This window comes from Mustela lutreola, chromosome 2 (genome assembly GCF_030435805.1).
Source record: "Mustela lutreola isolate mMusLut2 chromosome 2, mMusLut2.pri, whole genome shotgun sequence".
In the NCBI taxonomy this organism is placed as follows: domain Eukaryota; kingdom Metazoa; phylum Chordata; class Mammalia; order Carnivora; family Mustelidae; genus Mustela; species Mustela lutreola.
In genome coordinates, this window is record NC_081291.1 from 5,847,095 (window position 1) to 5,870,723 (window position 23,629).

General features: G+C 57.0%; 3 protein-coding genes across 9 annotated transcripts in view; 1 reads left to right on the forward strand and 2 right to left on the reverse strand.

Moving 5' to 3' along the window:
• Positions 1 to 2,352: 2,352 nt before the first annotated feature.
• Positions 2,353 to 8,190, reverse strand: SAXO5 (stabilizer of axonemal microtubules 5). Of its 2 annotated transcripts, XM_059159842.1 has the most exons (9): positions 7,753 to 8,190; positions 5,946 to 6,525; positions 4,956 to 5,062; positions 4,769 to 4,869; positions 4,428 to 4,540; positions 4,206 to 4,315; positions 3,668 to 3,872; positions 3,093 to 3,178; positions 2,353 to 2,596 (listed from the first exon to the last, which is right to left on the reverse strand). In XM_059159842.1, the coding sequence occupies exons 1-9, from the start codon at positions 7,765 to 7,767 to the stop codon at positions 2,369 to 2,371; spliced, it is 1,545 nt and encodes a 514-aa protein (XP_059015825.1). In that variant the 5' UTR covers positions 7,768 to 8,190; the 3' UTR covers positions 2,353 to 2,368. The 2 variants fall into 2 exon arrangements, with proteins under 2 accessions (XP_059015825.1, XP_059015826.1); XM_059159843.1 differs by lacking the exon at positions 2,353 to 2,596 and having other exon boundaries at positions 3,139 to 3,213.
• Positions 8,191 to 11,666: 3,476 nt separating this feature from the next.
• PEX11G (peroxisomal biogenesis factor 11 gamma) lies at positions 11,667 to 18,283 on the forward strand. 2 transcript variants are annotated; one of them, XM_059159845.1, is made up of 5 exons: positions 11,667 to 11,830; positions 13,482 to 13,670; positions 15,034 to 15,212; positions 17,028 to 17,090; positions 17,606 to 18,283. In XM_059159845.1, exons 2-5 carry the CDS (start codon positions 13,632 to 13,634, stop codon positions 17,838 to 17,840), a joined length of 516 nt encoding a protein of 171 aa, XP_059015828.1. In that variant the 5' UTR covers positions 11,667 to 11,830; positions 13,482 to 13,631; the 3' UTR covers positions 17,841 to 18,283. The 2 variants fall into 2 exon arrangements, with proteins under 2 accessions (XP_059015828.1, XP_059015827.1); XM_059159844.1 differs by lacking the exon at positions 11,667 to 11,830 and adding an exon at positions 12,062 to 12,167.
• A 1,580-nt stretch (positions 18,284 to 19,863) lies between these two features.
• ARHGEF18 (Rho/Rac guanine nucleotide exchange factor 18) overlaps positions 19,864 to 23,629 on the reverse strand; it is an 80,938-nt gene continuing 77,172 nt past the window's right edge. For all 5 annotated transcript variants that reach the window (XM_059159848.1, XM_059159846.1, XM_059159847.1 and 2 more), the window contains 4 exons: positions 23,071 to 23,404; positions 22,117 to 22,242; positions 21,603 to 22,021; positions 19,864 to 21,572 (listed from right to left, as the gene is read on the reverse strand). In XM_059159848.1, coding sequence (XP_059015831.1) covers positions 21,873 to 22,021; positions 22,117 to 22,242; positions 23,071 to 23,404 — 609 coding nt within the window. In that variant the 3' untranslated portion in view covers positions 19,864 to 21,572; positions 21,603 to 21,872. The remainder of the gene's footprint in view (positions 21,573 to 21,602; positions 22,022 to 22,116; positions 22,243 to 23,070; positions 23,405 to 23,629) is intronic.

Sequence of the window (23,629 nt, forward strand, 5' to 3'; positions counted from 1 at the left end):
GATGGGCAGAGCATGACATCACTCGCCCAAGGACAGAAAGGTAAGTGGCAGGTCTGAATTCTGCTGCTCTGTGTTTTCCTATAAAAAGTAATCTGTTCTCCCATGTTCAATCCTACTTTATTCATCTTGTTTTATAAGCCTTTTGGGTTTTTGTAGTTGATATGAAATGCCTTTTTTTTTTTTTGGTGTGGGGAAGGGTGAGTGGAATATAAGGAGGGGTAGACATACATCCATAAAATACCTCCCAAATCATGATGAAGTATCTTTCTGCACTGCAAATATTTCTAGGGCGCCTGGGTGGCTTCAGTGGGTTAAGCCGCTGCCTTCGGCTCAGGTCATGATCTCAGGGTCCTGAGATTGAGTCCCGCATTGGGCTCTCTGCTCAGCAGGGAGCCTGCTTCCTCCTCTCTCTCTCTCTGCCTGCCTTTCTGCCTACTTGTGATCTCTCTGTCAAATAAATAAAATCTTAAAAAAAAATAAAATATTTCTAGTGAAACTCCCATTCTTTCCTAGCAACCCATCCCAGGGATAGTCAGTTCCATTGTTAGAAAATGCTTCAGTTTGTGTGGAAATCTGCCTCCTTGGAACTCCTATACATCATTTTTCATCTTGTGTCTGGGTTGCTTTAAACCACTCCTAGAACCAGGCAGGAGCACGCATTTTTCAGCAACCAGAGCTACATGGAAATGAATACCAAAGTCAGCTTTCTGAGCTTCCTGGCAGGCAAAGCAAAAATAAAAAGCCTTTTACATAAGGGTAGTCTGATCAACAACCAGACCAGCTTCACCAGGAGAGTCCGATTTTGTCCTAGGGATCATTGCAGGTTGGGTTCATTGCAGTGGTTTTTCAACCCACTCCTCCCCCACCCCCCAGGGGACATTTGGCAATGCCTGGAGATATTTTTGGTTGTCACAGCCAGCTGGAGTAAAGGGAGAATGCTATTAGCATATAGTAGTTAGAGGTCAGGGATGAGGCTAAACATCCTACAATGCACAGGAGAGCCTCTGACAATAAGGAACAATCCCATCCAAAATGTCAGTAGTACTGGGACTGAGAAAACTGGATTCATCATGAGGTAACTCAGAAGTGTGTCATGTAGATCTTTAGCGGGAGCAAGCAGAAGAGGGGTTTCGCAGCAAGCAGACCCTTGAACAGATAATAAAAGTGCAGCCAAAAGGGCCATCTTATTCTGTGGGACTCAAAGCTGGACTCCTGTACTTCCTGTGGAAATGACAACTTGGCCTCACAGAATTGCTGCCCCTGGAGAAAGGGCTTCTGGTCGGGTTTGAGTTGGCTCTTAGTGGCTCATTGGACTGAAGGCCTTGGTCTTTGAAGGTCCGACTAGGGAGTCAGGGACAGAGTCAGAGAACCACGTGCATTCCCTGAAACCAGATTCTCAACAGCCGACAGAAGCAGGCCCTGGGCATGGCCCCCAAGGCCCATTTTACCCCAGAGAGAGCTAACCTCAACACACCCAGCCTTCAAGATGGAGGGGGGGGGGGGGCGGGGGGGGCGCTGTCCAAGGTACCATTTGTTGACACACTTGTCAAACCCTGCCATTGACAGGGCTCCACTCCATCCTCTTCCTTCCCCGCACTTTCCATTTTGTTCCTGGCTGGACACCTACTCCCTTGGACTTGATCATATCCTGATGACTTTCGTTGATTTGTCCCTGGACCTACCTCTGACCTGGGGACAAGTTGCCCAGCCAGCCAGCACCCTGTTGAGCTTCCAGCTTTCACCCACAATGCTGGGTCACTCTCAACCTCTCTCCTCTCTGAACCCCAGCCCCTCTCTCAATGATTGAAAGCTCCTTCCCATACCCTCATCTTCCTCCTTCTTCCATACCTTCATGCTCAGAAGGGAAGTGTTCTCCTGCTTGACCCCGCCAGTCATACATACACTGACAAGTATGTATATTTCTCTTTTATAGCATTCTAACGAGAGAGCTTTCATTCATCTCCATTTTACAGATGAGCAAACAGGTGAGGCTCAGAGGGCTTAAGTGACATGCCCAAGACTACTGTGCAGGACAGAGAAGTGAAGATTTAGACTCTATCCTTTCAGCCCTAGGAGCCTGTGTTCTCAGCCCTTCGCCACACCACCCTGTTCAGTGCTATGACTCCTCTCTTCACATCATTCAGATTTGTTGGTGAACCAGAACACCTTACACTGAGTCCAACCGCCAAGGCTTTGCACAAGCTGGGACGGCCCCCTTGCCCAGAGTGGGGTGGTCTTCAGGGCCCGTGGAAGTGTCTGTTCAGGACTGTTAGATGGAGTCACTCTCTCCTGCACCGTCCCCAACCTACGAAGCATCCTCTTTCATGGCTGACTGATGCGGAGGGGTGGGATGCTGCCATGACACTGTTTATTGTTGGCTAGGGCATGGGTAGGTGGGGGCCTGGGGGGCCCGAGGGTCTACCTTCCCAGCCCCACACCCCCACTGGTGAAGGGAGCCCAGAGGCACATGGCTGTCCTGAAGATTGGTCAATCTCAGCACTGCTGGGCCCTGGTACTTGGAGGCAAACTCATCCTCATACTGGGTTGAGAAGAAGCGCTGTCTGCCAAGTGGGGGCTCAATGTGGCTGTATTTGCTCTGTGGAGACAGGGTGGGCAGCCTGGCAAGATAGGCTGGAGGCTGGCTGACTTACTGGCCACCCCCCATGGTCCCCGTGCCACCTTGGGGAGCAGCAAAGGCTGATGACTGGGCTCTGAGGAGGTGGGCAAAAGGTGCCCCACCTCAGGCTAAGCCAGGAGCTGGAGGAGAAGCTGGAGAGAAACCAGTGACCCCTGGTATGACCCGAGGACTGCGGTGACCCTTGGTAACTATGAGGTAACCCTCAGCTGGGGGTATAACTGTGGCTGGTGATATAAAGGTGTCCTTGAGCTGACCCTCACACGACTCTGGGGGTGAGCTAGGGATGACCTTGAGGCTGGGTGACGTTAAGATGACCCTGTACCTGGGGTCATCCTAGAGAGACCCTGGAAGGACTTAACACTAATTCTGAGGTGACAGTGTTATCATCCCGAGACAAAGCTACACTGATTGGGGGGGCTATCTGATCAGAGAGGTACCCTTCCCCGTCCCTCACCCGCTGAAGCATTTCCTCCGTCACGGAGGCTGGAGGTGTTCTATGAGGCTTCAGCATCTTCTGGTTCGTGGTTAAAAAATCTGTTTCTATTGATTTGGGTGGGGGTAATCGAGCTGAGGGGCTGAGGGAGGAGAGGTGTGGTCCCCAGGTAGGAACGTGGGAGATTAAGGATGGAGTAGGACTTCAGGGTAAAGCCTGAGCCAGCGAGGACGTTAGAGCAAAGGATGGGTTAGGAGGCGGGGCGGAGGGAAGATCCAGGGGCGTGGCAAGCTCGGGGCGGGGCAATGTAGGGCAAGCTAGTCCGTGAGGGGGAGGAGCCAGAGTCTGGCAGAAGAGCATGGGTTAGAGCCGGGAGAGGGCAGATACGGAGAAGGTGGCGGTCGTGGTGGGGACTCAAGCCCACGAAGGGGCGGGCTGTCCTGGGGCCGAGTGAGGATCTCCGCCCAGGGGGTGGGATCTCGCGCTTCAGGAGGCGGAGCCAGAATCTGTCAGTGGGCGGGACAAAACTGGCCGGGGCGGGGTTAGAGCTGGGGCGGGGAAGGGCCCCCGCCCCTCCCCGCCCCCAACCCGCTCACCGTCAGTGCCACGGGGCAGGTTGCTAGGCATCAAGTGAAGATTGGGTGCTATCTGCACCTTCTCTGGCGTCGCAGGGGGGCAATAGTCCGTGCCCATGGAAGTCTGGAAGAACTGTTTGAGCAGCGAGGGGTCCCCTAGGCACACGTGACTCTTCAATTTCTCTAAAGGCAAGTGGCGGCTGGGCGGTGCGGTCACCGGATGCGGCTGTTAAGATCACGTGGCATCTAGGAAGCTCCCGTGTCCGGAATCTCCCAAAACCCGGGTGGAGGAAAGAGGTGAGCACTGTACGACGTTGGATAGCTCACACCCTCCATAGGCCCCGCGTTGCTGGTGCTGGGAGTAGGCACTGTATCTCATTTTGCAAAACGAGCCACTGAGTGGCTTAACCCTAGATCCCGCAGGTAGATCCAGGAGATCCCCCCACACATGTCAAGCTCACTCCGACCTCAAGGCCTTTGCACTTGCTGTTCGTCCTGCCTGGGAAACCCTTTTCTCTGATGAACCTGGGGCGGGGGAGGACCCCCCCTTCCTGCTGACCTGGCCATGGAAGAAATGCATGGACGTGGTGAGGCTGCCTGGACCAGGGCGCCAGTTTCCTTCCAGGATGTGTGATGCTGGAGTCTGGTCATGGTGAAGGACAAAACGCTCTGCCAGCGGCAGAGTAGGTGCTGAGCTGGCCTGGGAGAACCCCGTGGGGAAGCGGGGGTGGTTGGGAGAGGTCAGGAGGGGTAGGGGTGGCCAGGCCGGCAGTAGACTCACCTGGCTCTCGGGCATAGAAGTGTTCAGCCTTGGTGGTCCTGTCATGGAATAGGCCATCTCCAGGACGAATATTCACATAGTGGATGTGGGCTGCGGCCTGAGCCTTGTCATACCTGCAGATCAGCGGGGATTTGTCTGATCTGGGCCCTTGCAATGCCCAGGAAATGGGAGAGGGGAAGGCTTCCCAGAGGCCAATTTGTGGGGTGCTCATGGTGGGAGAGCCTCGCTTGTGGGTGATGGAGGCCTCAAAGGCACAGTATTGGCCCCAGAGCCTTAGGTGACACACTCCACATGTCGCTGAGAGCCCTTCACCCTGGTGGAAGGCCACCATCTCTTTGTACCTCTCTGGGGGGAGACCCTGGGGTCTGTAGGCTTGCTTCTGCTCTGAACACATGGGCCCATAGCCAATCTTGGAGTCTCCCAGTTCGACGCTGGAGAAGGCCTGTGCGTGGACAGAAGTGGGAAGGGCAACACCACCCAGCCCCCATCACTGCCCTCCCCAGCAGCCTCAGCCCCACATGCATTTACCCTCTTACACATCAAGGCTGGTGGGCTCGGCAGGGCCTGGAAGTGTCTCTGGTAGGAGGTCCCATTGTCCTGTCTGCTGTGGTCCCACCTGAGGGGGTTGAGGCCCCCTGTAGATAAGCAAGAGTAGACAGAGAACTGAGCCCCCGCAGCCTCAAGCCCACTAGGATGCGAGTCCTTGCCTGGGAAGGGGAGCTGGGCAGTCCTGTCTAGCCTCCCCCAAGGGCTGTATGGAAAACATCCAAAATAACACAAGGAATGATAACAAGACTACCAAATATTGAACCTGCCATCAAGGTTAAGGGCTTCGAACCTCATTTGCAGGACTCATATTCTCCCCACCTCACAGCCTTTGGGAGGCTCAGAGAGGCAAAATGACTTGCCAGAAGTCACAGAAATGCAAAACCAGAACAAGTCCAGTTCAGATCTGACAATCCCTGAATCCAGCTTGGAGGGCCTCTGACTAGTGACTCCCCCTGCGGGTCCTCTTGAACCAGAGTTGGAAAATCGCACGAATGACAGCTACTCTTTTCTGAGCGCTCCCTGGATGCCAGCTGCACCATGCACTCCGCGCCTTTGGTTTCAGCAGCTCCTGCGAAATGGGGCGCTGTTGTGGCACCGAGGAAAATCCAGGCTTGGAATGGTCTACTTGCTCTAACCTGGTTCCAAGCCACCACTTCTGGCCCTGGCACACCCCCTTGAAAAAAAAAAAATCAGGACCTGTGCCATTCTATGAGTATAGAAACTGAGGATCCGGGAGGTTCTAGATTTTCCTGGGCTCGGCACTATTGATATTTGGGGCTGGAAAATTCTTTACTGGGGCGAGTTGTCCTGTGCGTGGTAGCATCCCTGGTCTCCTTCATCCCCTGCTGTAGCACTTCCTCCGCCAACCAAAACGATCTCCACACTCAGCCGCATGTCCCCTGGGGGAGGGCGCGGAAACCCCGCCCACCGGGAGTTGGCAAGTCGCGCTGGCCGCCCGGGCGCCCTCACCGAGGTGGCAGCAGGGCGCGCGGGGCTGCGGGCACGGGTCGTGGGGCAGGTAAAACGCCTGGTAGGTGGTGGGGGGGATGCCCAGCTTGGCTGGGTCGCCAGGCGGCACCGAGTCGCGGTCGAAGATGAGCCGCGCGCCGCGGATCTGCTCGCTCGCGCGCGCCGGCGGCTCGGGCCAGCCGAAGTCGGCGCGCACGGTGGAGAGGCTGGTGCGGACGCGCGAGTCCGCGAGCACGCGCCAGTTGCTGGCCTGCATGGCGAGGGTGCGCTCCCGCAACTCCGATCGCCGGGACGGCGACGGCCCCGGGGGTGCGTACGCGCCGTGTGTCTCGGACTCGAGCCGCGTGCCCGCCGAGCGCGTGTCCTGTGCGAAGAGGGACCCGCGGGGCGGCGCCTGGCACTGCTGCGCACGGGTGCCGCCTAGGGGGGCCGGGAAGTCCCGATGCGATGTGGACTGCATGTCGCCCACGTGCAGCCGCGGGTCGGGCCCCAGTGCAAAGTGCGAGGCCTTGAGGAAGTCCATCCGGGACATCGGGCATGGCAGCGGGGTGACCGCGGCCATCGCGGGGCAGGGCGCCACCTGGGAGGGGCGGAGATCCGGGAGTGAGCAAGCGCAGGGCTGGAGGACAATGCTGCCTTTTATTCCTGCCTGTGTTCCAGGCGCGGGGCACTCGGGGTTGGGGACATTGTGGAAAGAAAAGAAAAGAAAACAAAACAAAAACAAAACAGGCCCAGCCCCGGTACCTGCCCCAGGGAAAGGAGAGATATCATCATTCATTTGAAGCTTACTGTGTGCCAGGTACTGTTCTAGGTTCTCGGAAGGGGTAACATCAGATAACAAAACAGACCAAGAGCTGTACCCTTGGGGAGTTAATACTGGGGCGAAGAGACGACGGACAATACTGAATAAATGCACAGCTATCACTTGCAGAGTTAGGAGAAGGAGCTAAGGCCTGCGGGTGAAAACGTCACACTGGGAAGGAGGTTGGGGCTAAGGCTGGGGGGGTTGCAGTTTCGGATCGAGTGGAGCCCCTGAGAGGACAGTTGAGCACCTGGAAAAGGTGGGAGGGCAGCTTTGGGGTACCCGGGGAATAGCATTCCAGGCAGAAGAAGCAGCAGGTGCAAAGGCCCTGCCTGGAGGGGGTCAGTGCAGAGTGAGCGCAGGAGGGGCTGAAGAATGAACCACTGCATTCTACAGTTTGTCTGATACAGGAGCCCCCTCTCCTCTTTCTCAGTCAGTGGGCAAAGCCATGGCTCTCCCCTTCAATGTCTGCTCAGTCCTGGCCACTGTCCTATCTGTGCCACACACCTCCTCGTGGGGCTTCCTGCCTCCTGTGGTTGCCCTCCAGGATCTCTTCCTTCCCTCAAACTCTCTGAAGCTTAGACACCTCTCAGTCCACTTCCCTGATCTCCAGTTCCCGGCTGTCAGCGCCCCAGTTAGCTAACTGGAACTTCCTTGCCTTTGCTCAGAACGGAAAAGTCGCCCTCCCCCTCGTCCTACCACACCCCTAGAGCAGGTTCACCCCCTGCCCAGACCATGTCCGCTCACAGCTAGCTCACGTCGACCTCTTTAGAAAGCAGGCATCAAGCATGATAACAAGACGACAGTTTTTCAGTGTCTGTGTTTGCTTTTTTTTTTTTTCTTTTTTTACCATTTTGGCAGCAAAAAGAGTTGAGAGTTGAGAAGTCTTCTTATAGTTGATGGAGAATTGGACAACTGAAGTTACTAGCTAGGTCACCTTGGAATAAGTAACTGGGCTCCCATCAGCTTCAGCTTCCACATCAGGGATGATGATAAGAGACTTACCTCAAGGGGTGACATGGGGACTACTGAGTCTTAGAAGATGCGCTTGGCAACCGGCCTGACCCTCGAGACTTCCTGACTCTGTCCCCAGTCTCCCAGAGGATGCTCACACGTTCCTTGTTCCTTCCAAGGCTGCGTCCCACTGTGGCCCAGCTCTGCCTATTGTGACCAAAGAGCTTCCCCCAGACGGTGCTGTCACAATGGTCTCCCAGGAGCTCTGAGGGCGGCTGGGAGAAAGATCAGGAGTGAGGCCAGAGGATCCTGCCTCCTGAGAGCTCAAGAGAGCTTGGCAAGTGACTTCTCGAAGCCTCAGTTTTGTCATCTGGAAAATGGGGGTGGAGAATGGTGACCATTCAGAAAGCCGCAGTGAGGATTGGGGCAGGTGTTCATGAGTATAATTTCCCAAAGTTTTCCTGCTGGTCGGCTTCCTAACACCCCACACAGAATGAGGGGCCATCTTTGGTCTTTGGGTTACTGCAATGCTTAATGTCATTCCAGGACTCATTCCTTTCTCCCCTCCCTTTCTTCCTTCAACTGTCATTGTAACATTAGCTAATACCTCTCCAGGGTTTATTTAACTGAGTGGGTTTCTTCTCACTAAATTCGAGCAAATTGTCATTTTGTCCACCGGGTTGAGGTCCTGTCACTGGCTCTCCTGCCTGGAGCCCAGCTGAGGGCTTTGGCCCAGCCAGGTTGTTGCAAAGACACATTTCAGCCTTGTCCTTCTGCCCTCTGGGAAAAGAAGGACCGGGAGGTGGATCCTGGATGCCGTCAGGACGCAAAGGGACAAGAGGTAATTCTCTTATTGAGGGTCTTAGTTTTTATCAGAAAGTCTAAGGAATGAAGCAAGAATAAAGCGGTCATTGGTAAAGGATCAGTAGTCAGTCAGACTCTCCAGGACGAGGGGATGTGTGGTTAGCTGCTGTGGTTTGGACAATGCTCATGTTTTGCCTGCATTCAGACGTGATCACAGAGCCAGCTTGTTTTGTCTCGTTCTGCCAGGGTCACGGAGTGGCCTTGTCCATTGTTGGCATTCTGCAAAATTATTTATGTCCCACAGGAGAACACCAGGGCTTAGCTGGGACAGTCAGGGCAGCTCCTAGCAACAACAAGGCCAGCTGTGGAGCTGCTAGCTCCTGTCTCTCTCTCAAAGGTCAAGCTTGGCCCTAACCAGATGGTGGAGGACGCTGGGAGGGCTTGGCAGGGCTTGTAAGACTCACTGCTCTCTGCTTGATGCCTGGCACAGGGCCTGGCTCTCAGCAGTCACTCAGAAAATGTACTGTGCGATTATGAAGCTGTCAGGGACAGCAGGGGTCAAGAGAAGGGATCTGGCCAGTCAGGCAGCAGTGTGCGCTACAGCCCGAGACCCTCTTCCCTCTGCAGGCTTTGGGCTTGGCTTGGATTTTTTTTCTGCTGCAGGAACAGCTTCCCTAGTTGGGGGTTGGGGCACACAGATGCCTGTGCCCAAGTCTTAAGCAAGGAGGGCTGTGGTCAGATGTGGGGGTTAAAGAGTCTCTTGACTCCCCATCTTGAGATGCTGTAGGGAAGACAGACCTGGGGGAGGCAGGTCTGGGGGTCCGGGGCTTGGAGAGAGGAGGGGTCTGCCTATGGAGGGGGCTGTGGGCCAGAAGGAAGTGGATGGATTCCAGGGACATTGGGATGTAGGAGGGGCGTGTGTGGAGAGAAAGGTGAGCATGATGTCCAGGTCTGGGACTGGAGGGGCAGCCTGGAGATGGGGACACGGGAGAGCAAGATGTCCCGGAGGATGCTGGGACATGTTGAGTGTGCGGATAGGGTTGGTGGGATGTGCAGGCAAAGTGTCCAGGCGGCAGGGGGGAGCAGGAGTCAGGTTAGCGTTAAAGAGGCATGAGGGAGAGGTCAGTGAAGAGGGGGTCAGGGAAGTCATGAGAGTAGATGAGATTTCCCAGGATCGTGGGGATGGAGTGTGAGCACAGAGCTTTGGGTGGACAGCTGAGCCCGGACGTCTCTGGCACTTACTGAGAAACTGTTTTGTGCAGGCTGTGGGGATTTAACTATGACCAAGACAAGTCAAAGTCCTCACGTTCTGTTGAGAGACAACTAACTAGGCAGCTAGATAAAGAAGCAATATAGTTATGTTAGATAGTATTCTAAGCTTAGGAGGAAAACAAGGCAGAAGGAAATATGGTTAGGAATTGTCCAGGAGGGTGTGATGGGGAGGTCCAATGAAAAGATAATGTCCAAATAAACATGAGGAGGAGGTGAGGGAGGGAACCATGTGGGAATCTGGAGGCAGAGGGTACAGCCAGTGCAAAGGCCCTGGGGCAGAAGTGTTCTTGCTATAATTTCAAGGACCAGGAGGAAGGCAGTGTGGTTGAAAATAAGGGAATGAGGGGCACCTGGGTGGCCCAGTGGGTTAAGCCTCTGCCTTCGGCTCAGGTCATGATCCCAGGGTCCTGGGATGGAGCCCTGAGTCGGGCTTTCTGCTCAGCGGGGAGCCTGCTTCTCCCTCTCTCTCTGCCTGCCTCTCTGTCAAATAAACAAATAAAATCTTTAAAAAAAAAGAAAAAAGAAAAAGAAAAGAAGGGAATGAGGCAGAAAGGGTTGTAGAAGTTGAAATCAAGGGGAAATATTTGGCAAAAGGCAGCCAGGCAACATCATGAATCATTAGGGAAATATAAAGCAAACCTATAGGAGAGATATAGTGTCCCACCCAGCAGGATGGTCATAATAATAATAGGGCAATAATAGTAGTAGGAAGCAAAATAAAAGTGTTGACAGGAATGTGGAGAATGCCGTGCGTCGCTGGTGGGAAAGTCAAGTGGTGCAGCTAATGTGGAAGAGAGTTTGGTGGTTCCTCAAAAAGTCAAACACAGAGCTACCCTATGACCCAGCCATCCCACTCCTGGGAATCTACCCAAAGGAACTGAAGTTGAAGGCAGGGACTTGAACAGATAGATACATGCACACCCAGGTTCATAGCGGCATTATGTGGAAAAATGTGGAAACAATCCAATGGTCCATCAGTGGCTGAATGGATAAACGAAATGCAGCAGATCCACTCAAGGGAATATTACGCAGCCACAAAGGGAATGGAGTTTGTTTTGTTTTGTTTTTTAAGATTATTTATTTGTAAGGAAGAGAGAGAGCACAGGTAGGCAGAGTGGCAGGCAGAGGCAGAAGGAGAAGCAGGCTCCCTGCTGAGCAAGGAGCCGGATGTGGGACTCGGTCCCAGGACACAGGGATCATGACCTGAGCCGAAGGCACCCAACTGAGCTACCCAGGCGTCCCAAGGAACGGAGTATTGATATAAGCTACAACGTGGATGAATCCCTGGAAACACGACGCTAAGTGAAAGAAGCCAAACATGAATGATCACACACCGCATTATTCCATTTATATGAAATATCCAGAATGGGTAAACCCACTGAGACAAACCAGACAGTGAAGGTTGGGGGCTGGGTAAGGACGAATAGATTTAACTACTTGCCAGAATTATGGGGTCTCCTCTGAGGGCGAAGAAAATGTTTTGAAGCTAAAAAGGGGTGATATTTGTCCATGTGGGTGTTGCAAATACCACTTCATTGTATGTCTTAAAACGGTGACTCATATGTGTCACAATTAAAAAAAAAAAAAAAGGCAAACGGGTCATGTTAACTTTTTGAAAAATTTCATTTGACTTTTTGATGAGAGAATACACAGATGCTGCACAAAATCCAAAAGCTACGAAAATTATACGAGATGATGGTTTGTAACTCAACTTACTGTAGTCGTTTCATGGTGTCTGGGTCAAACCTTGCTGCCGTGCACCTGAAAATCATACAGTGATGCACACTATGTGTGTGGGGGGGGCTACGATGGGGTACAGAGGTGAACGATTTAATATCTTCTTCCCAGCCACACAGTTACCCTCTTCGGAGCAATTCGTTACCAGAATCTCGCCTCTTCTAGGACGAGTGTAGGCGTTTCCTTAACATTCTCAGAATGTCTTTCACGAATTAAACAAAAGCTGTAGCTGCTCCCTGTAGACAAGCAGACAACGCAGAAAGGGGGAAGCGCAGAAATTAAAAGGAAAAATCCCTTCCTGAACCAGAGCAAACAGGTTGGTGCTTTCGCTTGGATATTACTTTTGTGGGCAGGTGGTTAACTTTGAAAAGACGAGTCGTCGCGGCGGGCTCCCAGGGCCGTCTGGGTGCACACGTGGCCGCCAGTAGCCTGCAAACCGGTCCGGATCCCTGTTGCAGACAAAGACGGCGTCTGGGGACAAAGGGTCGCTGCCGCGCCTGCGCAGAGCGTTCCGGGGGGGCGTGGCATAGCGCCTTGCCCCGCCCCCCCGGCGCGGCGCGTAGACGCCACGGTGGCGTCACGGCGGAGTTGCCATGGCGGCGCTGAGCGGCCTGGCGGCGGCGCTGGAATCGTACAGGGGTCGGGACCGCCTGGTGAGGCTGGGGCGGAGCGCGGCCGGAGGTCCCGGATCAGGGCCGGAGCTCAGTGACTGGAAACTGAGGCCGGAGCGGGGCGGGGCGCTCAGGATCCCCCCGTCGCCGAGGCGTCCTCCCGGCTGGGCTTCGACCCTGTCCCCTAGCGGTGGACAAGCAGGTGGTTCCTGCTGACTCATCATGGTGGGGTATTTTTCAATACCAGCCAAATCCGCAAGTTTGGACAACATTTGGGATCCGACCCGACCACTGAAGGCGGTCACTGGGTTGTCCCAGGCAGTCTCCTATGAGGACGCAGGGTGTGGCAGCGCTGCCTCTACGGCTGGGCATTGAGGTTGCGACCGAATCCCCTTATAAATGGGCATTTAGGTTGTTAACAGCTCAGCCTGGCTGGACATTTACAGGCCACCCCACCCCCTGTTTGAACATTTAGGATCTGACTAGGCTGCCCTAGTTGGTTCCTGGGTCGTCCCTAACAATCTCATACGGGATTTAAGATGTTTAGGGCTTTCCCATATGGCTGGAAGGCCCTTGAAGGCAGACACTCAGCTTGCTCCTACATAAGCTTTTCTCTCTTACAGGCCAGCATCTAGGTTGTACCAGAAAACATACCAGAACGTACCAGTGGTGGGCAGTTAGGTCCCATTCAAATCCCCTATGACTGGGCATTCAGGTTTTAATCAACTCCCAAGGTGCACATTTAAAATGCAGAGTTTTGCTGTTACAAAGGGACTGCAAAATTGTGAGAGTAACATATTAGCAGGAAAAAGCAATTTCTGGAAAGCAGATAAAATAAAGGTGTGAGGGTGGTTCCTTATGCCCCAAGTTACCCACTGAGTGGATTCCTTCTCACTGAAGTAACTCGAGCAGATTACCCTTTGGCTCACTGGGCTCAGGCCCCACCGCTTCGCTCCCCAGTCCAGCTACTGACATTGGTCCAGCTGGGCAGATGCAAATATGCACACCCGCCTCATTCTCCGGTCTGCTGGGGAAAGGAGACCACCAGCTGCGGAATGGTTGCATTTTCTCGTGACATCTGTCTCTAAAGGGTGTGCCCCTCAGGGATACGAACCAGCACTGCCTTAGGGTCTCTGCAGTGTCTTTTGGACAGTGAGGTTATGTTTCTTCTTTTGTCCCACCTGGAAGGACCTCTTAAAACTCTCAGCTTTTATTGGAAGTTTGTTGATCTAGTCTGCACAACCCGCCCCCCTGACCGCGGCCCCCAACTTGATTCCATGCGACCCACGGCCACGTGGGGGCCCATTAGCTCAGCGCAGGAGCAGGGCCCTGCTGACTGCTTCTGGTTTCCCACAGATCCGAACGCTGGGGTACTGCTGCCAGCTGGTTGGCGGGGTCCTGGTGGAACGATGTCCAGCCAGGTCGGAAGTGGGGACACGTCTGCTGACCCTGTCCTCCCAACTCAGCCACTGTAGGACCGTCCTGCGACTCTTTGACGATGTGGCCATGTTTATCTACACGAAGCAGTATGGCCTGGGGGCAGAGGTAACTGGGCGTGTGGGGCCCTACACTCTGGGAAACCGGTGTTTCATGGACTTGTCTAGAGGCAATGGTGCGGGCCAACATTTTGCTTGCTTTTGTGAGATGATCAGTTGTTCTCATTTGAATTTAAATGAAAAAATAGCTTATCCGTTCCTATGTTCCAAAAGGCTATGTGATTAAAAAGCCTCCCTCCTTCCTGATCCCTCCACCCTGGTTTTCCTCCTCCGAGGCAGCTACTGTTGTCAGCTCTTTCTGATTCCTTCATGAGGTGTTCCCTCCGTGCACAGGCAAATCACCTTGTTCATGTAATTAGTCACGCGCCGTGTGCAGTGTTCGGCCACTTGCATTTTTCTCTTAAACCGCACAGCTTGGAGGTCGCTCCCTATCAGTCCAAACAGAGCTTCTTCCTTCCAAGAACGCCAAGGCTTCCAAACAGAGCCACACCGTGCTCTGCTGTAGAGCTGATCCCCCGCCAACGGACATGTTGACTTTGCTGTTACAGCAGAGGATGTGTCCCCAGGGAGTGGGTCCAGAAGCTGCCCTGGGCCGGCCTGGCCAAGTTATGCCCCTCCCTGGGTTGCCCACCCGTCTCCAAGCCCCCCTCCCACCCCGCCATCCCCTCTCTGAGCCACTCCATGTACAGATGCACAAACCCTCGTGCCACTCCAACGCCCATGGCCCAGTCACCTCCATCTCAGGTGCTTTCTGGACTTTCCTCCTGTTTTGATGCCCAGACCAAGACCAAGCCTGATGGCAGTCACAGGGCAACATCCAGGCCCGGCAGCCTGGTCCATGGCTGGGCACTGCAGGAGAAGAGGTACTTAGGGGCTGGTGAGCCCTGTCTGGTTTGGGGAGCTGACCCAGGACTTACGGCCTAGTGCCCACTTACTGTCGTCACTGAGTGTCACGTCCCCCATCCGTCTCCCCCCTCCCCCGCTCTCCTAGAGCCCTGTGCCTGGAGAGCTGTGGGCAGGACTGGAAGGCTGCAGGGTGGGAAGGCCCTGATGCAGCGCCTCTCAAAGTTCTTCTACTCGGGACTCATCTGGGAACTTAAAAGACATTTCAGTACCAGGGCCTAGGCTGGACCTAGCAAGGCAGAATCCCTGGGGCTCACACAGGGTTTTGAAGCTTCCAGGGCATCCCCCGTGCAGCCAAGCTGACTGTTGCTACTCCACCGGGCCATGACAACCGAACACACCTCTGAGAAGCAGGAATGAGGCCTTTCTTCCCCGAGGTGGCCAGCCATGGGCCGGCCTGTTGGGCCTCGGCGCTGCCCTGTGACTGCTATTGGGCTTGGCCTGGGTCCTTAAGACGGGCCTGGCTGGGTCTGACTCCAGGCCTATGTCCCCCATCCCTGGTCCTGCAGGAGGAGGACATCTTTGTCCGCTGCGTGTCGGTCCTTGGCAACCTGGCCGACCAGCTCTACTACCCCTGTGAGCACATCGCCTGGGCTGCTGATGCCAAGATCCTTCGCGTGGACTCTGCCCGGTGGTGGACACTGAGCACAGCCTTCTGGGGCCTCTCCCTGCTCCTGGGCATTGCCAGGTATGTGGCCCTAATGCCCTCCAGCTGGCTATAAGGGGCACCTCCCTGGATCCAGCCCTCTCTCCATCTCCAGAGCACATCCCCACAGCCCGCTCGCTTGGGCACGTCTCCGGCTCCAGCCCTGCTGCCTCCCCCTCCTGAGGGCCCTGTGAGGACCCCCTATCCTCGTCCATCTGCAGAGTCATTTGTGCCGTGTCAGAGAGCACGCTCACAGGGCCTGGGAGTATTAGGATGTGGACATCTATGGAGGGCATGGTTGTGCCCACTGGACCCAGGACACAGAACTCCAGGCTGGGGACAGAGGGGGACAGTGGGACTGCCTTTCCCCGGGTCTCTGAACTCCGGGGTTGCGTGGTTGTCGGTAAACATCCCCAAAGAGAACAGCCAGGAGTTTCCTGCCTGGCTATGTGCTTCTGAAACCCACACTAGAACTTTCTAGAACTTTCAAATAAGGGTTTCCTTTTGAACATTTTTCTCTTCATACAGGGGCTCAGTGGGATTGTTCTGAGCTCCCAGATCTGAAGGCACAGGTGGGCCCCTCAGATCCCCGGAGGGGTGGGGGCGGAGCCCACATCAGCTGCCATTTTTCCCCCCCAGACACCGACATTCCAAAGCCCTTGTTTTCCCCAGGGACACATCCCCTAATTATACTGTTATCATCGATGGTCTGGAACATGAGAACAAACCCCAGAGTGGAAGGTTCAAGCCTTCCACAGTCCAACGTGGAGATCCCCAACTCTCCATACAGCTCCCAGAGGGCTGGCTCCCGGCCTCTCCTCACAGTGCCTGGGACCTCAGGCCCCAAGATGCTTCGCGTTCCTGTTTTAGAGCATCCTTGGTCCCATTAATTTGTTTTTAAAATTTTTTCTAAAAAAATTTTTAAGTCATCTCTACACCCAAAGTGGGGCTTAAACTCACAACCCTGAGATTGATTGTGCCAGGCTGCACCAACTGAGCCTGCCAGGCTCCTGGATCCATAAATTTTTAAAAATAGACTTTCATTTTTAGTCCATCTTCCCAACGCAATTGAACCGAAAGAAAAGAGAGCTTCTGCAGGTTCCCCACCCGCCCCACAGCCCCTCCATTATCAAACTCCCCCAGCAGCTGATGAAGCCACATCGACAAGTCACGGGCACCCCAAGACCATGGTTTACATCAGGATTCACTGGGTGGCGCGTCCTGGGGGCCTGGACAGGTGTGGAATGAGACATGTCCGCTGCTGTGCGATCACAGAGTGGTGGCATCGGCCTCAGATCGTCTGTGCTCGGCCTCTTCGTTTTTAGAGCTTATACTTTTCCCATCATTTCTCTCTTATCTGGGGTGAGCAAGTGTGGGGGTCCTGACCAGGTGTCTGTAGGACCCCAAGTGCCTGAGAGTCAGCAGGGGGGTTGTTGCAGCAATGCAGAGGCCCAGGTGGCGAGAGGTTTGGATTTGGCAAGTCGGGACCTGGCGCGCAGGAATTGGCGTTTTGTCCCGGTCTTCCAGGGGGCCCCGATGCAGACCCACTTACTTCACTGCAGGGGCTGCCTTGGGTCCCATGCTCTCTGGGGACAGGCCGCGTGGACAGGGACATGTGGCTGGCTCTAGCATCAGAAGCACTAGATGCTTCCAGATCTTGTGTGGACAGGGCAGGCAGGTCAGGGCCTGAATTAGGAGTTGCTGGAAGCTTCTGAGGCTCAGGTGGGTCTGGAGCTCTGGGAGGGTGCACGACGGCTGCAGCTACATGTGGCTATCGTGGCGGGTGGTGCTCTCCTCGGGCTGGCGCTGGGGAGCTAAGCCCTGCGCCCCCAACCCTGCTTTCCTTGCCTGCTGCAGGTCCTTGAGGATGGTCCTGACGCTGAGATGGAAGCTGAGGGGCCCCGCGGTGGCCTTCACCAGGTACAACCCAGCGGTTTCGCCCTGGAGAAAGGCCGACTTCCTCCCGCAAGTTGGGGACCCTTGTGGGTTTCCCTAGCCAGGGAGGTGCCTTGAGCTGCCACCAGTTTTTAGCCTCGCCCTTGTGCGGTCCTGCACGGGGACCTTACAGCAGCTCCAGGGGCTGGCCCAGATGGAGAAACTGAGGCTGGCTTGAGCCCTGTCGGTGGGACGTGGCTGAGCCCTCTTGGCTGCGTGCCATGCAGGGCGGGTGGTCCGAAACAGGTTTCTTAGGGACTGAGGTCACTGTTGCATCCTGGGAAGGAATGTGGGGCAACGCTGTGCCCACCAGCCAGCTCCGGGCCTGTCTCCAGGGCCCAGAGGTCTGTGGTGTGGGTTTGAGACTTCCCCCGCCAGTTTGAGCCCTGTTCATGCTGGGGACTCCTGTTCTCACTCACTCTGCTGTCACCTCTCCCTGCTGTTCGGGTGAGCCTGGGTGTGCGTGCGTCTTCCCCAGCCGCTTCTCTTTGCTCCCACAGCCGGCTGCCGCGGAGCAAGAGGAGGGCCATGGAGGCCCAGGTCCAGTCGGAGGTGCTGACCCTCCTGAGCAACACGGCCGATCTGGCCAATGCTGTGCACTGGCTGCCTCCCGGCGTCCTGTGGGCTGGCCGCTTCCCCCCGTGGCTCGTGGGGCTCCTTGGGACCATCTCCTCCCTCCTCAGCATGTACCAGGCTGTCCTGGCCAGTGGCCAGGGCGAGGCCACCACCCTCTGATGTGGCCTGGGAGGCGTGGCTGCAGCCAGAACTCCACCGGAGCCCCTTCCACAAAGCAGAAATCACTTGGTGGGGGAGCTGGGTCTAACTGAGCGAGTCAATGCCAGGTGTAGGGAGTGTCCCCCAGAGGACACACAGGGCCACCTCGGGCGCTTGCCCATTCTGGGGCAGGATGGGGGCAGGGGTGAGGTCTCCCAGGGTCCAAGAGCCAGGGCCTTTCCAACCAGGCTGGGGCTCCATGTGGGAGGCTTTTCTCAGGGCCAGAGGAGGGTCCCCAAGCCTCACATGTAGAAAAGGGTGCCGGGGGCCTCGCAGCACCTCGTGCGGCCCATGTCCTGCATTCCAATAAAGGCGAGCTGGGGAGCCGGGATGGCGGGCGCCACACGGGCCTTGGGAAGGTCGAGATGATGATTGATTAAATAGCGTGTTGGTGCCAGGCCAAGCATGAGAGCTTATTTCTAAATCACTGCAAGCCCTCTCGCTCACACACCCTGTTCCTCTGGGGCAGCGGCAGCCTTGTGCATTGTGGAGGGAGGCGGGAGTGGGGTGATGCCTGGAAACCACACCTCCCCGGCCCGCCTTCTGGAACATGCTTGGCCCAGTGGGTCCTCTCTGACTCTGTGAGCACAGCGCACTGCCCCTGAGCAGCCTTTGACCAAGGCGAGCAGCTCTCCTGTCTGGGGCACAGGGGCCACAGAGGCCACCCTCCACCAGGCCATGCCTGTGTCTTGTCCCCTGTGCAGCTCCAGGGTGCTTGCTGTGGTCAAAGCATCTCGCAGCCAGCCACAGCTCGGGCCCAGCGCCCCTCTGAGTGCTTTATGGACTCGTCTGCGGCCGGGCCTCGCTGGCTCCCGTCTCCCACCTCCCACCTCACGGTGTGGGTCGGGATGTCTCTAGCAGACATGAGAGTCAAGTGTGTGTGGCCTCAGGCAGGCGCCTGCAGATGGTGGCCAGCCCGCCCCTGCCCCTCTTGATGTGTCCTTGGACCCTCCACCTCGGAGTCCTGGCCGGAAAGCAGAGGGGATCAGGCTCTACCTTACATCCCGCAGCCAACAACAATGGGCTTGCAGCCCCCGAGACTTCATAGGACCCCCGCCCGATGTCTCGTCCTACACGGAAGCTACGTGGTGGGACGACCTGGGACGGAGGCCCCTCTGGGTTAACTCGGGTTAACTCGGGGTGCAGTCGACCCGCCCACCAGGCCCTGGGTGAGGGGAGGGGCCAGGCTCAGTCAGTCTCCCCCTCCCCTCACGCAAATCGGAGACATGCTCGCCTTGGCCCTTAGCAGAGGCCCCCTTCCCAGCACTCCGGGCACGGAGGGAGGGGGGCAGTTCCAGGAGCACCCACTTCCCTGCCTGTGAGGCACTCGGAGCGCTGTTTGGGGGGCACCACACATAGGCAGCTTGTCTGGCTCAGCAGGCTGGTGTCCCCATGGTCCTGGGTAGAGCCAGATGCCGGGCAGCTGGGAAGCATCCTCTGTAGTGTGGCCAAACCCCCCGCCCAGTGCCCTTCCTTGCCTGGCAACTTCAGCCTCTTGCAGGGGGAGCAAGGCCAGCCAGTTCCTGGGAGCGGGACCTACAGGCGTTCTCCCAGGCCCCAGGCAGCACTTGCTGTCACCAACTCAGCTCCTTTGGGCACAGAGAGGCAGATGGGCCTTAGGGATGGCCCTGCTCGGGGTGACAGCTCCTTGTCTAGGAAGCTACCATTCCAAGAGCACCGGGACCCTGCCTGAGCAGCGAGGACCTGGTCACATCCCCACCCCTCCCTCAGCCTTGTCTGGAGGGCTGCTCCTGGGGGGCCCCAGGCATCCCCACTACCTCCGCCTCTCAATGCCTGGATGCAGTCATCGTCTGGAGCTTCCTGGGTGCAGCGTGTGGGGCCCTGGGCATGGGGTCCAGGCCTCCCCAAGGTCATCCTGCAGCAGAAGGTAAGGGGCGCCCCTTCCAGCACTGACCTTTGGGCCGAGGCTCCTACGACAAAACCCCGAGCCCCCTTCAACAAAACCTCGAACACTCCCATCGGCTCATCTTCGACACCTTTATTGCTGGAATCAGGTCTTCAATTCTAGGGCGGGTCTCAAAGACCCCGCGGTGAGGAAATGCTGCAATCATCGTAAAAGTAATTGTCGGGTGGACTAAGATTATGGTCACAACGAACGAGGACGTGCACGGGTTCCACGGAAATAAAGAGCATCTGCTCAACCACCAACCCTGCTCAACCACCAACCGTACAGGTAAAATCGGGCTCTCCCCAGGAGGGACCTCGCCTGGTTGAGACAGACCACCATCGACACTGACCGTGGCGGGACACCCCGGTTCCTGCCACATGGCTGAGCGGAGAGTCCTTGGACTTGTCACCGGCTGAGGAATCGTGGTGTCTTGGGAGGGTCAGACCAGAGCAGGTGGCCAGGGGCACGTGGCGGTGAAATCACCCAGCATGAGGGCCCGGGAATGTTCTCTTCACAAGGAGGCAGAAACTTAAAGTCGACGTTGCTAAAGTGCTCGGAGACATCTCAGTACGAAAACACCAACACTGACCACAGACATGGCACGGATGAGCTTGGACGCGTCACGGGGCCGAGGGAGGACGCCTGTCCTTGCTCCCCGAGGACGCGCAGATGCTGCAGACCCCAAGGACAGTGGAAGGCAGGGGAGGGGAGGGAGCGTGCAAAGATTCTCAGAGAGGCCGGGCTTGGCACACCATTCACTGTGCCTGGGAGAGGTTCAGAACTGGTCAGCTGGGGTCCCAGTCCTCTGGTTGCCGCTTTGGGAGGGACAGGGCTCTGGGCTCAGTGGGGTGGGGGTGGGGGGCCTGGGGAGCAAAGGCTGGCGTATCCTCACCCGCCACCCTGCGCCCGAGCTTCAGTTCCTCCACAGCTGAAGGGTATCTCCGACCCACTGGCCAGCCCCAGAACATTCCTGGCCATTCAGCATGATGGGTAACCCCTGTCTAGTGGGAGGTGACAACAGCCTAGCAGAGCTCACCAGCCACAAGGCACCCGGAGCCACCCATCTGAGGTCTCCAGGCCGTGTGTGACCCCTCTACCATTTCGCCGTTGTCCACAAGGACATGGTGGTCCCTCTGCTCTGTTTCTTGCACCAGCACCTGACTGTCACTGCAGGACACCTGCCCTGAGGCCTTCCTCTCTGCAGCTGCAGGAAGACCCCGCCCATCTCATGGGGGCAGAGGACCCTCCCTTGAGCTGGGACCCTCAGGAGGGTCTCAATTGGGCTTCTCCAGGCAGGCTGAGCGCTCGGAGAAGGGCTGGTGCCCTTGAACCCCACAGAAGCAGGCCTCCGTGCTGAGGTGCCTTTGAAAAGCACCAAGTTTGGCAACAGCAGGTTTTAAAAACCTCTGTCAAAATGACTTATGGTCTATCCCTTTCAGAACCTCTAGAGCCTGTCTCCTGAGCCATTGGCCGTCCTCTTCATACACCCGGCCCTGTGGCCTACTGTCCCCGGGGGGGGGGGGGGGGCGGCTGTGTGCCACCCCCCGACCCCGTCTGAACTCACGCCTTGGCCTTGAGGTTCACCAGGAACACAGTCAAGTCTCAGCTTTGGAAGTGGGGCTTGCTGACGGCACCCAGCCCCTTCTGGGACCCTAAGGGTACGTTCCAGCATCTCCTGGTGGCCCCCCCTCCTCAGATTGGGGTCTGGCCTGTCATCAGGCATCTTGCGGAGCCACCACTGTTTGTCACTACCTTGGAACAAATGGTGTAGAGTCGATCTCTCCCTCCCCAGCAGGGGAGCTGTGACTGGACACAGCTCCTTGGGTTAGCTCTGGTTCAACCTTCGATTAAAAACTTTCCTTTTTGTGTTAAAAAAAAAAAGAGGCTTAGAAAGTTACCCAGGCACCACTGCTAAACCTACAGAAAGAGCCTCGAGACAATGGGCCAGCCCTGGCCCTGACCTTGACCCTGACCCAAGCCAGATGGCCGTTGGTGATGGTTTGCTCGGGAAGAGGAGAGGGACGACTGGGCTGTCCCCCAGACAGCAGGACAGGGAGGGGTCTGCACCTCGAGCCACAGCCCCTCTAGAAGAAGATGACGTCTTCCTTGTTGCTGTCCTCTTTGCCGAGTGGCGTGGCGGGCAGTGGCAAGGGGGAGGGGGGCACGGGGGTGCCCCCAGGCTTGAGGGAGAAGCACTCAGGAGGGACGTCAGCTGGGGCCGGGCAACAGGGTTCTGGAAGAGAGTGGGGAGTGGCGGTTGTCGGCAGCTGCCAGGCGTCGCACTGGCCCTGCTGTCCCAGGGACAGGGTGCTGGGGTGCTGGGCCCACCTGCGGGGGGTACAGAGCCGTGGCTGCCGAGCAGGACGGGGCTCAGCGAGCGGCGGTTCCGAGCGGTGTTCTCGTCCTTGCCCACGAGCTTGCTGAGGAACAGCTGCTGCTTCAGGTCGAAGGAGGCTGAGGGAGGGAGCACACAGCCTCAGGTGTCTGGCGTCGCTCCGGGCACACGAGCAGAGCAGAACCAGTTTTGCCCAGGGACACACCCACTCAAACCGTAATAAGCCCCAGACGCAGCGACACCCGACCAGAGGGCCCTTGGAGTCATTCAACCTCCAGCTGAGAGCGTGACCCCAGCGATCCTGGGACACAGGCCCTGCTCCTCAGGGAACATTCCAGGGCTGATTCCCCTCGGCCAGAGCCTGCATGCCGGCAGCACTCGCAGGATCCCCTGGGCTTTCTCTCCCGGGGGACCTCTCACCGCAGGGTGCGCTCCACAAGGCCCTCGGTGTCCCCTCTGGGACGAGAACACGGTAGACACCAGGGCACGGGAACCCGGGTGGGGGCCCAGTGGGGAGCACGAACACTGCTTGCCTCGATGTCCCTAAGGGATCCAGGCTCTTGTTCTGAACTGCCAAGATGTTCTCTTATCGCCCATCCCTGTTTGAGGACCGAGCTGGGGAAATGACATGGGGTCTGATGTTTTCATTTTCCTTCTTGGGATGAGACCTCCCCGTGGGGAGAGGACTGGCCTGTGCCATGTAGCCAAGGTCCCCAGCTGTGCCTTCCAGGTTCCTGCTGTTCCCCATTCCAGAGGATGGCCCTGGGGTCCCGTCTGGGTTTGCTCATAAGAAGCCTCTTTGGCTTCACAAACTGCCCAAGACTGGACCCGCCAGTCCTGGGCCATAGGGACCGGGTGGGCGCCCGAGGTCCCGCACCTCTGGGTGGGGTGGCGGGTACCCCCGGCGCTCGGCTCCGCTGCGCGAGCGCCGCCGTGGCCGGACTCACCGGAGCTGTCCCAGCGCTGGGAGCCCCTGCTCTTGCCGCCCTTGTCCTTGCCGCCCTTGGTGGAGGCGGCCAGCTTGGTGGGGATCTGCTGCTGCACCGCCGTCTGCCGCTGGAGCTGGTTGGTGGTGCTGAGCAGCTGGATGGGCACGTCGCTCTTGGCCGGCCGGCTCTCGGCCGGGGCGCTGTCCCGGCGGGCCACCTCGGGGCGCTCTGCGAATTCGGGGCCGGCGCCGGACAGCAGCACGCTCGCCCGGGCTCCCGGTGCCTTGGCGAGGGCGGCGGGCCCTTCCAGCCCGTCCCCGTTAAAGCTGGGAGTGTGGCTTGGGGGCTGGGCCTGAAAGGGCAGCAGAGGACACATCCCCAAGCTGTTCCTCCGAGGACCCAACCCAACCCCCACAGGGCCCTGCAAGCCACCAGCCTCAGAGGCGCACGGAGCCCTCCCTTCCCGCCCCCACCAACCTCGCACAACCCGCGGAGTCTACACCGAGGGCGGCCACGCACCCCCACGTCCCACGCGGCCACGCATGCGCCTCCCCGCCCCGCGCGTTCCCGCCCACGG